The sequence below is a fragment of the Haliotis rufescens genome, unplaced genomic scaffold (assembly GCF_023055435.1).
Source record: "Haliotis rufescens isolate VD_foot unplaced genomic scaffold, xgHalRufe1.0.p SCAF_67, whole genome shotgun sequence".
NCBI classification, from domain to species: Eukaryota; Metazoa; Mollusca; class Gastropoda; order Lepetellida; family Haliotidae; genus Haliotis; species Haliotis rufescens.
The window spans coordinates 1812661-1825892 of record NW_025964358.1 but is presented as its reverse complement, the minus strand read 5'-3'; the positions used below and the strand labels follow the sequence as shown (position 1 = coordinate 1825892).

The window sequence follows — 13232 nt, the reverse complement described above, 5'->3', positions numbered from 1 at the left end:
ACCAGGCAAACTTATCACACAGGATGAAACATGGGTCCATCACTATGATCCTAAGACTAAAGTTCAGTCGATGCAATGGAAGCATGTGGAGTCACCACCCCCAAAGAAGGCACGTGTCCAACCCTCTGCAGGCAAGGTCATGCTCACGGTGTTTTGGGACCAGCACGGAGTAGTGATGATGGATTTCTTGGCAAAGGGTACCACAATTACTGGAGCTTATTATGCTTCACTGCTGCGGAAATTACTTAAGAAAAAGCTTAAGAGGCGTGGCATGCTGACCAAGGGTGTCCGTCTCCTGCAAGACAATGCTCCAGTACACAACTCTCATGTTGCCCAGACAGAAGCGCGGTCCTGTGGCTATGAAATCCTTCCACATCCTCCTTACTCTCCTGACCTTGCACCATCTGACTTCCACCTCTTTCCAACCATGAAGTCATTTTTGAAGGGAAAACCTTTCACAGGTGATGAAACACTGATTTCTGAAGTCAAGTCCTGGTTTGAGACGCAAAATGAGGGCTTTTACAAGCGAGGTCTCCATAGTTGCTTAAAACGATGGGAGAAGTGTGTAACTCTTGGTGGTTCCTATGTGGAGAAAGACTAATACCTATGCCAAGTTTCATTCCACTAGGTCCATCGGAAGTGGGTCAGGGGAAATCTTTAATGAACACCCCTCGTACTAGTCCGGACTGATGCCGATTTATAGTGCTAGCTCACTGAGATACCATGCCGCAGTTTAACATGAATACCCCACTCAGACACAGTATACTGACTCCGAGCCAGCCAGTCCTTGTTTTAGCCCCTTAATGCCGAGCGCCAGACAGGGTAACAACAAGTACCATCTTTTAACGTCTTTTAGTATGACGCGGTCGGGGATCGAACCCGCACAAATCTGGATAATGGACGCAGAAAGAGAATATATAGTGTCCTTCGGGATGCACTGTAGTATTCACGTTTCTTACAGTGCATCAAGTTGTTGTTTGTTTGTTTGTTGTTGAGCAAAGTAGCGTCCCTTGGGCACGCCAGCGTTGCAGGACTCAGACGTTTACCACTTTGGTGAAACCCACGGGTATGGAGCTGACAAATCAAGAAACATAATCGGGGCGAACCGAGATTTGAACCCACGATCATAGCTTTCTGGCGTGCCCAATGGTCGCAACTCTGCACAGCGAATTGCGGCGCCTAAGATTTGTTTGTTTGTTTTTTGTTTAACGCCGCACTCAGTAATATTCCAGCTATATGACTGCGGTCTGTAAATAATCGAGTCTGGACCAGACAATCCAGTGAGCATCGATCCACGCAATTGGGATATCATGATGTGCATCAACCAAGTCAGCGAGCCTGACCACCCGATCCCGTTTGTCACCTCTTCCGGCAAGCATGGGTGGCTGAAGACCTATTCTACTCCGGATCTACAAGTGCATCAAGAGCTGTTATGGACATCTGTCATTTCATCCATCAATCATGACCACTGTCTACATAACCACTGATTCATTCCAGGCTCTAAAGTAACTATTAAACCATACAATACACTCCACCATTTCATTACTTTACAGGACCCTCATATTGCCTGCAATGACCCTTCAAATTAATTATTGGGGGTCCCTGGACCCCCACGTTTGTTGGTCAAAGTAAAACCCTGGGACTGCAAAACTCCAAATTTAAGTAATCAGCCCAGCTGTTAATAATTATCTTATTTTCATCAGATCTCAGTTTTCACACACAGCACTCATTGCAACAATGCAACCGGTTCGCCCCGATTTTGTTTCTAGGTTTGTCAGCACCATACCCGTGCTCGTGGGTTTCACCGAAGTGGTAAACGTCTGAGACCTGCATCACTTCGGGCTTTCCTCCCACATTAAGCTGACACGCCGTGATATAACTGGAATATTGTTAAAAGCGGCGTTAAACCCAACTCACTCATTCACTGCACCCAGTGGGGATTCTCGGATACAATAGCTTCCCAGCTAACTATGCTGGTTGCAATAGGTTCACAGTTAATAAAAAAATAATGAATGGAAATGTTGGATGTTGGGGGGGGTTAAACCCAATCCAATTACCGACTCTCTCCACAGACGAAAGAAAACAAGTAATTCTGAGAAACATTTATTTCATTACACATTTAAGAAATAAGAAATGTACAACATCGTGAGTACACCCGTCCAGTAATCATTCATCACTGCCAAAACATGCTTATCCAATTATCTGAAATGGAGAAAACATATGACTGTATGAACAATCTCACTGAACTCACGAGGACGACTCTCCAGCTGACGAATGAATTCATGTGTTTATTAACGAAAGGGGGCTACCGGCCCATTCTACAAGATTTCCTTGCTGATTATTAGAATTACTTTGTTTGTTAAATTTCTGTAAGCCACTCCACCGCCTAGATAGTTTCAAACTTCTACCCATATGTCACACAGAATCAGCGAATAGGTGTCTGGAAAGTTTGGCATGGCTGCATGTTCAACTGAATCCCCATGATAATATTCCATGTCTGTTAGCCCCATCATTCACAACTTTGTGGCCAAGCCTTTGAACCATTATTGGTATACAGCCCGCCTTTAGCTATGTTTGTGTGTTTATTTGTTGTTTAACGCTGCACTCAGCAATATTCCAGCCAAAGACGATGGTCTGTTAATAATCGAGTCTGGACCAGATAATCCAGTGATTGACATCATGAGCATCGTTATACGCAGTTAGAATACAATGACTTGTATCAACCAAGTCAGCGACCCGATCATGTTAGTCGCCCCTTACAACAAGGATGGGTTGCTGAAGACCAATTGTAACACGGCTCTCCAAGAAAGCTTTTCATGCAGTTCATGGTTAGTTCTACACGGATTTGTAATACTACCCTCCCCGATCAACAACAACTACATGTGGCCGCTTTGCAGTATAGCCGCAGTTTAACTACTGAATCAAACGTATCACTTCGGGCTTTCCTCCCACATGAAGCTGACACGCCATGATATAACAGTAATCCTGTTAAAAGCGGCGTTAAAGTCAAAACATTAAGCCACTCACTCATCGAATCAAGCGACGGCTTGCTCAATGACGAAGCGACATTAAGGCTATAATTACTAAGTAATTATGTTGTAAATGTTTCGTCACTTTCAGGCTATAAACTCTAAACCACATCAACTGTGCTGGTATGACTGAACGTCAATACGATTGTATGTACGGATTGTTGGATACTCTGAAGAAACCATAATTATGTACACTTACAGCTGGCACGCCCGTCTTGGGAGCTGGAATATCAATGTTGGACATTGAGAGATAAACATGTCAAACACAAGTAATAACTATCATAGTATTATATAATAATCCCACCAAATAATAATCCTTCGTTTTATCACCAGCATCAACGGTGGTACAACCGTCGGTTTATGACTTCATAACAGTCTTCATTCTTTTAACGACATTAATGTCTTTGAAAATACATGAAGGATCTAAATATGGACATCGCTGGCATGCATGCAGACAAAGGGCATACTGGCTTGTAAGACACTTCTAATGCATGTAAATATGTTTACATTGTGCGACTTTTGTTTTTCAATAATATTTCTTGTTTCGAAACAAATGAGTGAGTGAGTATGGTTTTACGCCGCATTTAGCAATATTCCAGCAACATCAGGGCGGGGGAAACCTGAAATGAGTACCTATATGGGGAATCGAACCTTGGACTTCGGCGTGACGAGCGAACACTTTAACCACTAGGCTACCCCACCGCCCTGGTTTTTGAATTAACAAATGATTTCTGACTTAACACATCTGTCCAGTAAGCCAGAGCCACGCTGTACGTCATGTAAATAAACCAACTGCCTGACTAGACAGTTGTTCCTCAGGGTTTGTAGAGAGGGGTGGGAAGGTGATGGGAGAGGGGGAGGGGGGCTGCGGTGCCGGAGCGTCCATTGAATCTGTCTCACGTGACATTAGATCACACACTTACTGCATCTGACGCCGGCATCCTCGTTGTGCTTGCAGTGCATGCTGCCCCAGTGGACGATGCCATAGTAGCGGGGGCAGTTGGCGATGTTGCTCTCGGTGCCGTCACAACTGGGATCGTCGATCCAGATGGGGCCGCTCCCGCCCCCAAAGGCCTTGATAGAAGTCGACTTCCCAGGACTGAAGCACACATTGGGATACCATTAAACAGACATCGCTATTACGATAAACACGCATAATTATAAGTAACGTTAAAAAGGCCGTATGATGTCAAACAAGCATATGAATGACGTCAATCAGACATATCAATGAGTGAGTGAATGAATTGGGTTTAACGCCGCTTTTAACAGTATTCAAGTTATATCACGGCGTTTCAGCTTAATGTGGGAGGAAAGCCCGAAGTGATGCAGGTCTCAGACGTTTACCACTTCGGTGAAACCCACGAGCACGGGTATGGTGCTGACAAACCTAGAAACATAATCGGGGCGAACCGGGTTTCGAACCCACAATCATAGGTTTCTGGCGTGCCCAAGGGACGCAACTCTGCACAGCGAATCGCGGCGCCTTAGAAGACTGGGCCACCAGTGCCCCCTGACATATCAATGACGTCAGACAAACATAGGAATAACGTCAAACAGACATAGGAATGACCTCAAACAGACATAAGAATGACGTTATACAGACATAGGAATGACCTCAAACAGGCATGACGTCAAACAGGAATGACGACCTGCATCGCCACATCAATATTCAGTTAAGATGTGCAAACATCTAATAATAATGAAATGCTAAACATTTTATCCGGTATTTGCAAAACGATCTTTTAAATGATAATTAATACAATTACTAAAATCCGGAAAACCAGATTCTGATGCTGTCGTGTGTCACTGCTGCAAACGCTGACCTGTCGTCGTATCCCAACATCCTGCATACCACCGTAGCGGCGTTGTCGTCCCATGTGTCATCACAGATGGTGCCCCACTGGTTGTCATGCAAGATCTCAACCCTACCCTCCAAGGGAGACAACCCACCGTTCAGCCGGACACCGTCGGTCATCGCTGTGGACATACACTGAGTAAGTGAGTGAGTGACTTGGATTTAACGCTGCTTTGAATATGAATTAAATTTCTGGCAGGTTCTGACAGACCAAGGGGCAATCTCGAGGCGAGCCGAAGCCATACACAGCGGATCCTGGCACAGCTGAGGGAGACAATGCATACGTCAGGCTATGAAACGAGAAGCCCTTTCCCCGTTGAACATAATGCCCGGAGAGATCAAAGAAGAATTAAAATCTTCAAACAATCTTCAAAACTGGCCTCACAACTATTGTCTGAATTAACATTCACTCAAACTAATAATTTTGTATACGGTTGCCGAGTGGTGGATGTGCTTGGTATCACACTGAGTTCGGTCCGCGCGAGGGCCTTTCAATACGCTGGTCAGAAACGGTACTGAAGTGACTGGTTCCCTATCTTTTGAAGCGTACTTAAAATGTAAACGTTTACACAAAACTATAAATGAGTATGGTTTTACGCCACTTTTAGCAATATTCCAGCAATATTACGGCGGGGGACACCAGAAATAGTTCACACATTGTACCCATGTCAGGAATCGAACCCGGGTCTTCGGCGTGACGAGCGAAGGCTTTAACCACGAGGCTACCCCACCGCCCCCACAAAACTAAAACTCAATGTTTTGTAACATATTTTCACCAATTAATAAATCGACTGTAAACGCATATTGCTTTGCGATTTATGTGTATTCATTTAGATGTTGTATGTTAAGTGGACCCTATCTCTCTTTTCCAAAACGTTTCGGTTCTTGTATGGTTAAGTTGATTTAAGGTGGCATGTCAAGGTTATACATGTAAAAATAAACAAATTGATTCCGTGTCATTTGATTGGCTAGCCAAGCAATTGGTTTTGAGTTTTGTCTTTTAGGCCTGGCCCACAAACGTACCACTGTTTCGTGATTGGCTGATAATAGAATGGGCGGGGCTTGTGTTGCATTATAGCGCTAAACGATCTCAAATGATTTCGTATTGTTTACAGTGTGTTAATGATTAAATAAGCTGTGAAGTTATTGTTGACATATTTATTGAAAAGAAATTATATGTGTTTGCGTTTATGGAGTCATAAAGGTCAATGGCGTTGTGCATACTTTGAGTTGTGTGAACACCGACTTGTGCGTTTTGTGCGTCTCCATAAACGCAAAAACTACTGAAGTCCATTCTTAATTGTTTCAAAACAAACGTATCCTGCTGCAAGATGGATGTCTTGACTTCCCACTGTTGTCACTTCAGGAGTGATTTTGATCCAGTATCGTGCCTGCTCACCGATCTTCTGTGTCCAGATAAACGAGTCGACATCTGGCTTGCACTGCCTGTTGGAGTCGTTGTGTTTCTCCGCCCCCGTCGTGTAGCAGGCGCCGTCAATGTAGCAGCTGGCCGCCTGGTGACAGAGCAGTGTGCAGTCAGTATAGTGTGTGAGGTACAGACTGTAGTGTGTGAAGTACAGACTGTAGTGTGTGAAGTACAGACTGTAGTGTGTGAGGTACAGACTGTAGTGTGTGATTACAGACTGTAGTGTGTGAAGTACAGACTGTAGTGTGTGAAGTACAGACTGTAGTGTGTGAAGTACAGACTGTAGTGTGTGAAGTACAGACTGTAGTGTGTGATTACAGACTGTTGTGTGAAGTACAGACTGTAGTGAATGAAGTAAAGACTGTAGTGTGAAGTACAGACTAGTGTGTGAAGTACAGACTGTAGTGTGTGAAGTACGATAAGACTATAGTGTGTGAATTACAGACTGTAGTGTGTGAAGTACAGACAATAGTGTGTGAAGTACAGACTGTAGTGTGTGAAGTACAGACTGTAGTGTGTGAAGTACAGACTGTAGTGTGAAGTACATACTGTAGTGTGAAGTACATACTGTAGTGTGTGAAGTACAGGCTGTAGTTTGTGAAGTACAGACTGTAGTTTGTGAAGTATAGACTGTAGTGTGTGAAGTACTGACTGTAGTGTGTGAAGTACAAACTGTAGTTTGTGAAGTACAGACTGTAGTGTGTGAAGTACAGACTAGAGTGTGTGAAGTACAGACTGTAGTGTGTGAAGTACAGACAGTAGTGTGTGAAGTACAGACAGTAGTGTGTGAAGTACAGACAGTAGTGTGTGAAGTACAGACTGTAGTGTGGGAAGTACAGACTGTAGTGTGGGAAGTAAAGACTGTAGTTTCGGAAGTACAGACTAAGGTGTGTGAAGTACAGACAGTACTGTGTGAAGTACAGACTGTAGTGTGTAGTACAGACTGCAGTGTGAAGTACAGACTGTAATGTGTGAATTACAGACTGTAGTGTGTGAATTACATACTGTAGTGTGTGAAGTACAGACTGTAGTGTGTGAAGTACAGACTGTAGTGAATGAAGTAAAGACTGTAGTGTGAAGTACAGACTGTAGTGTGTGAAGTACAGACTGTAGTGTGTGAAGTACAGACTGTAGTGTGTGAAGTACAGACTGTAGTGTGGGAAGTACAGACTGTAGTGTGAAGTACAGACTGTAATGTGTGAAGAACAGACAGTGTGTGAAGTACAGACTGTAGTGTGAATTACAGACTGTAGTGAATGAAGTAAAGACTGTAGTGTGAAGTACAGACTGTAGTGTGTGAAGTACAGACTGTAGTGTGTGAAGTACAGACTGTAGTGTGTGAAGTACAAACTGTAGTGTGTGAAGTACAGACTGTAGTGAATGAAGTACAGACTGTAGTGTGTGAAGTACAGACTGTAGTGTGTGAAGTACAGACTGTAGTGTGTGAAGTACAGACTGTAGTGTGTGAAGTACAGACTGTAGTGTGTGAAGTACAGACAGTAGTGTGTGAAGTACAGACTGTAGTGAATGAAGTACAGTGTGGCCATCTCGTCCGGATTGCAAGGGTCCTCTGTAAAGTAACACTGTATGACAAACCCTACACTATACAAACGTAAACACATCCAGGCTATAACCACACATGACCTGTCTAGTTAATATCACACCTTGAGCGTGCACGTCTCCGTGGTGATGTTGCACTGGTGGCATCTGGAGTCGTGTGCGACAAAGGTGAAGTTGCTGCTGTAGGAGAAGCCGTTGTTAGTGACGGCCACGTGGTAACCATGGAGACCAAGAGTGTGGGGGATGAACGCCATGTTCGTCGCCGACGGGAAGTCGCACGCCACCTGTGACAGATGACGAGTGAGTGAGTGAGTGGGATGGGTGAGTGAGGGAGTGTGTTTGAACGAGTTAAGGTATAAGGATCTATACCGAAACGTCCCTTTTCCCAGTATTAAAAAAGTTGTTATTCATAAAAATTGAGTCTATCTTGTCATCCGTCAACTTCTAAGTAATGCCTATCAAACATTTGATGTCATAGTGTCGCAAATTACAACGCTAATTGATTTTTGTAAGGAAAATCGTTCACCTGTTTGAAGTTTTCAAATTCTGCAGCGACGTCGGTTGACCTTCCGTCCACTTGGACGGCCTTCTCGCTCACCTGGTGGGAGGAAGGTCGTACACCAATAATACCAGTGATACTTCAGTCAGTTACACACTAAACCTGAAGAACAGGCTAAATAGCATCTTGCATATTTTGTTGAAGAAAGAGTTTGTTTGTTTGTTGTATAACGCCACACTCAGCCATATTCCAGCAATATGACGGCGGTCTGTAAATAATCGAGTCTGGACTAGACAATCCAGTGATTGACATCATGAGCATCGATCCACACAATTGAGATTGATGACATGCATCAACCAAGTCAGCGAGCCTGACTATCTGATCCCGTCAGTCGCCTCTTACGACAAGCATAGTCACCTTTCACGGCAAGCATGGGTTGCTGAAGTCCTGAAGAAAGATGCCTCATTAAAACTATTACCAAGATATCGTTTTCCCCAGTACATTGTAATACAGACATAACACACTGACTTGTCATACAATGGTTGTGACGATCAGATGGTTTTTGGAAACGCCAGGTTCGTTTTCAGATTTTGACACGTGACATTTAAACAAGTTGAGTGTGTGTTAGTTTGGTTTAACGTCCACAGCGATGTATCACGGCGTGTCAGTTTGATGTGGGAGGAAACCTCGAAGAGATGCAGGACTACACTTTGGCGTCGCCCACAAGCACGGGTATAGTGCTGACAAACCTAGAAACATACTCAGGGCAAATCCGGAATTCGAACACACGATCATAGATTTCTGGCACGCCTTAGAAACTCCACTCAGCCCAACGATAGAGGCGCCTTTGACGACTGGGCCACCCGTGCCCCGCTGACAATTTTAAGGGATGAGACAACGTCATCGGTTGACGACATCACCTACCAGGATCTCCGTGATGCGACACTTGAGTCCAGTCGAGTTGTAGAAGTTGTCTCCGTACACGAAGGTGGCGAGACACGTGCTGTTGGCGACGTCACACAGCCCGTCACGTGACAGTCTCGTGACACGTGGCGGTAGGTTCAAGTTGACCGAGCAGTCATCTTCCACAAACCCAGAGTCGCATGTGCAAATACCTGAATACATATACTAGCACACTGCTGACAAAATAAATACGCACGTTTTTATTGTAACTTTACGAAGCACATAAAACAATCAGTTGTGTAATGATTATTGATCAAATGAGGAGAGGTGAAATTAGGACATATCTTATCTCTCACACAGTGCACGTGTCCACTACACACACACAGACATATCTTACCTCTCATACAGTGCACGTGTCTACTACACACACACAGACATATCTTACCTCTCACACAGTGCCCGTGTCTACTTTACACACAGACATGGCTCACCTCTCACACAGTGGCCGTGTCCAATACACACACATACATGTCTCACCTCTCACACAGTGCCCGTGTCCACTACATACACAGACATGTCTCACCTCTCACACAGTGGCCTTGTCCACTACACACACAGACATATCTTACCTCTCACACAGTGCCCGTGTCCACTATACACAGAGACATGGCTCACCTCTCACACAGTGCCCGTGTCCACTACATACACAGACATATCTTACCTCTCACACAGTGCCCGTGTCCACTACACACAGAGACATGGCTCACCTCTCACACAGTGCCCGTGTCCACTACATACACAGACATGTCTCACCTCTCACACAGTGCCCGTGTCCACTACACACACAGACATGGCTCACCTCTCACACAGTGCCCGTGTCCACTACACACAGAGACATATCTTACCTCTCACACAGTGCCCGTGTCCACTACACACAGACATGGCTCACCTCTCACGCAGTGGCCTTGTCCACTACACACACAGACATATCTTACCTCTCACACAGTGCCCGTGTCCACTACATACACAGACATGTCTCACCTCTCACACAGTGCCCGTGTCCACTACACACAGAGACATATCTTACCTCTCACGCAGTGGCCTTGTCCACTACATACACAGACATGTCTCACCTCTCACACAGTGGCCTTGTCCACTACACACACAGACATATCTTACCTCTCACACAGTGCCCGTGTCCACTACATACACAGACATGTCTCACCTCTCACACAGTGGCCTTGTCCACTACACACACAGACATATCTTACCTCTCACACAGTGCCCGTGTCCACTACATACACAGACATGTCTCACCTCTCACACAGTGCCCGTGTCCACTACACACACAGACATGGCTCACCTCTCACACAGTGGCCGTGTCCACCACACACAGAGACATGTCTCACCTCTCACACAGTGCCCGTGTTCACTACATACACAGACATATCTTACTTCTCACACAGTGCCCGTGTCCACTACATACACAGACATGTCTCACCTCTCACACAGTGCCCGGGTCTACTATACACACAGACATGTCTCACCTCGCACACAGTGCCCGTGTCCACCACACACAGAGACATGTCTCACCTCTCACACAGTGCCCGTGTCCACTACACACAGACATGTCTCACCTGTCACACAGTGCCCGTGTCCACTGCACTCATTGGGACATTTGGCTTCTTGAAGGATAGCGTCTCCTACTGACATAGTTGACCCCGGCTGCGCCTTCTCCCAAACCTCCGTATTGACGTCGAGGACGTTGACGCACTGTCCTTTGATCAGCTCCAGTGCGATCGGCACCCAGTCTGTCGTCCCGGTAAGCTGTCGAGAACAGGGGCTGGAGTCTTGCGTTCTTCACTATCGTCATATCATACTTACACGAGCATTATTTTTGTTCGTTTGTATTTTAACGCCGCGCTCAGCAATATTCCAGCTATATGACGGCGGTCTGTAAATAAGTCTGGACCATACAATCCAGTGATTAACTTCATAAACATAGACCTACGCAATCGGGATACGATGACATGCATCAACCTAGTCAGCGAGCCTGACCACCCGATCCATTTAGTCGCCTCTTACGACAAGCATGGGTTGCTGAAGACTTATTCTAACCCGGATCTTCACGGGCGACCAACAACAGTAACGCTATAGCGATGAAAACAAGGAGTAGGGTTTGTCAAGTTAGTTAGTTACTGGTTTGGACGGTAATTTTGCAGTGCTTCGGCGACTGTTTTCAGCCTTTTAACATTTTGATAACGTTTGTATTTTTTTATCAACAACCAAATTATGAAAGGAGCCGAAACTGTATTTCTGCAACAAATAGTATTTTTTTGTTTTTAAAGAATTCCACCACAAAATCAAATATTCGATCCCTCATTTTTATCTGACGTGGATTATTGTTTGTTCATGGAGTCACTGGTTTGCCTGCGAAAGATTTAATTAGTTACAAACCGCCGTAAAATTGCTAACTGTGGCGTTAAACAGCATTCATTCGCTGAAACTACAGTCTAATTCACTATACGTCCTCTTCCCGATGCAAGGGCGTTAACTGACTATAAATCTTCAGTTTTCACCCTTGCCGAACTAGGCTAGAATTTCCATTCTTGATCGTAGCGCCACTGGTTGCTATTACGAGTTATGTCCCTTCTTATTAACCAATCAGATTCACCTGTCATATCATTTGCATTTGCTTCAAACAAAATGGCGGCGTCCAGTCAAGACGATCTGATGGATAATCAAGATCTATATTGTAATAAAACGGGTCTTACCCTGCGAAGTGTATCAAATCAAGTGGGCACATTGATTAAAAACATGAATAGATTTGCATAATATCTGTCGACGCCCAGTTGACGGTACACGTGCTCTGCAAATCCTGCAGTCGACCGTAATTTGCACGTTGAAATCCATGTTGTTTACGAACCGGACGTCGATTTCGTTCCGCGATTTTGATTGGACTATGAATGGACTCGTTAGTCCAGCCAAAATATAACTCCATAATTGCAGCCTAGTTGGCAAGGATGGAAAGTGGACTTTTATAGTCAGATAACGCCCTGTCCTTGCCTCGGGAAGATGACTATGTATAGAATTTGCCTTGCCTTTGTTTGGTGGACTCGACTGTTACTGGAAATGATAGAACTGTATTGGGACAATGAACAGGAACTAAAATAGCAGAGTCGACGTCAGCACTTACCACGACGTCGGCAGCACAATCGTCGAGGACGCTGCCAATTGTGACGTCAGGCAGCTCCACACACTTGTTGAAGGAACGGTACTGGCGGAATATCTCCAAACATTTGGCTCGTGCGGCAGTCTTTGTCCAGCTGCTTCGCGCCACACGCTAAGAAAAGGAATAAAGGTGACTTTACCAGTATGGTTCTAAACTGACTTTTGGCATATCCGTTTGGCATATCCTTTGGTGTGTGTGTGTGTGTGTGTTTGCACACACTTGTGGGTTGTGTCTGCGGGGTGTCTGTGTGCACTTAAAATGCAAACTGACACTACATATTTTGCGAGACAATTTGGGCTTCTTTCTCAAGTTGTCAAGAAAATGTAACTTTTGTCACCAAGTGATATCGTTATTGTTCATACGTCAACATGCTTCAATAATCGGGTACGCACTCCTACACCCCGGCGCAATTAATTAACCGGAAGTTAGGATCACACTTCTAAGATTGTGGGAATATACATTGCGTCACAATGGTTATGGACTGCCTTCGCGGTCAAGTGGTAGAGCGTCTGCCCGGAGAGCGGAAGGTCAAGGGTTCGATCCCCGGACGCGTCATACCAAAAGACGTTAAAAGATGGTACTTGTTACCCTGCCTGGCGCTCGGCATTGAGGGTAAAAAACAAGGACAGGTTGGCTCAGGGTCTGTATACTGAGTCTGAGTGAGGAATTCATGTTAAACTGCGGCATGGTTTCTCAGTGGGCTAGCACTATAAAATCTTTAAAATCTT

At 44.9% G+C, this 13232-nt stretch overlaps 1 protein-coding gene across 2 annotated transcripts in view; it reads right to left on the bottom strand.

Annotated features, from left to right (window-relative positions):
- Nucleotides 1–2090: 2090 nt before the first annotated feature.
- The window catches only part of LOC124116178, a 32216-nt gene continuing 21074 nt past the window's right edge, over nucleotides 2091–13232 (bottom strand). The window contains exons 14-23 of one of the 2 annotated variants that reach the window (XM_048387151.1): nucleotides 12469–12615; nucleotides 10910–11099; nucleotides 9294–9484; nucleotides 8397–8468; nucleotides 7975–8154; nucleotides 6284–6398; nucleotides 4853–5006; nucleotides 3953–4128; nucleotides 3229–3251; nucleotides 2091–2202 (exon numbers count right to left, since the gene is read on the bottom strand). In XM_048387151.1, the coding sequence (XP_048243108.1) occupies nucleotides 2191–2202; nucleotides 3229–3251; nucleotides 3953–4128; nucleotides 4853–5006; nucleotides 6284–6398; nucleotides 7975–8154; nucleotides 8397–8468; nucleotides 9294–9484; nucleotides 10910–11099; nucleotides 12469–12615 (1260 nt within the window). In that variant the 3' untranslated portion in view covers nucleotides 2091–2190. The remainder of the gene's footprint in view (nucleotides 2203–3228; nucleotides 3252–3952; nucleotides 4129–4852; nucleotides 5007–6283; nucleotides 6399–7974; nucleotides 8155–8396; nucleotides 8469–9293; nucleotides 9485–10909; nucleotides 11100–12468; nucleotides 12616–13232) is intronic. The other variant, XM_048387152.1, reaches the window with a different exon arrangement.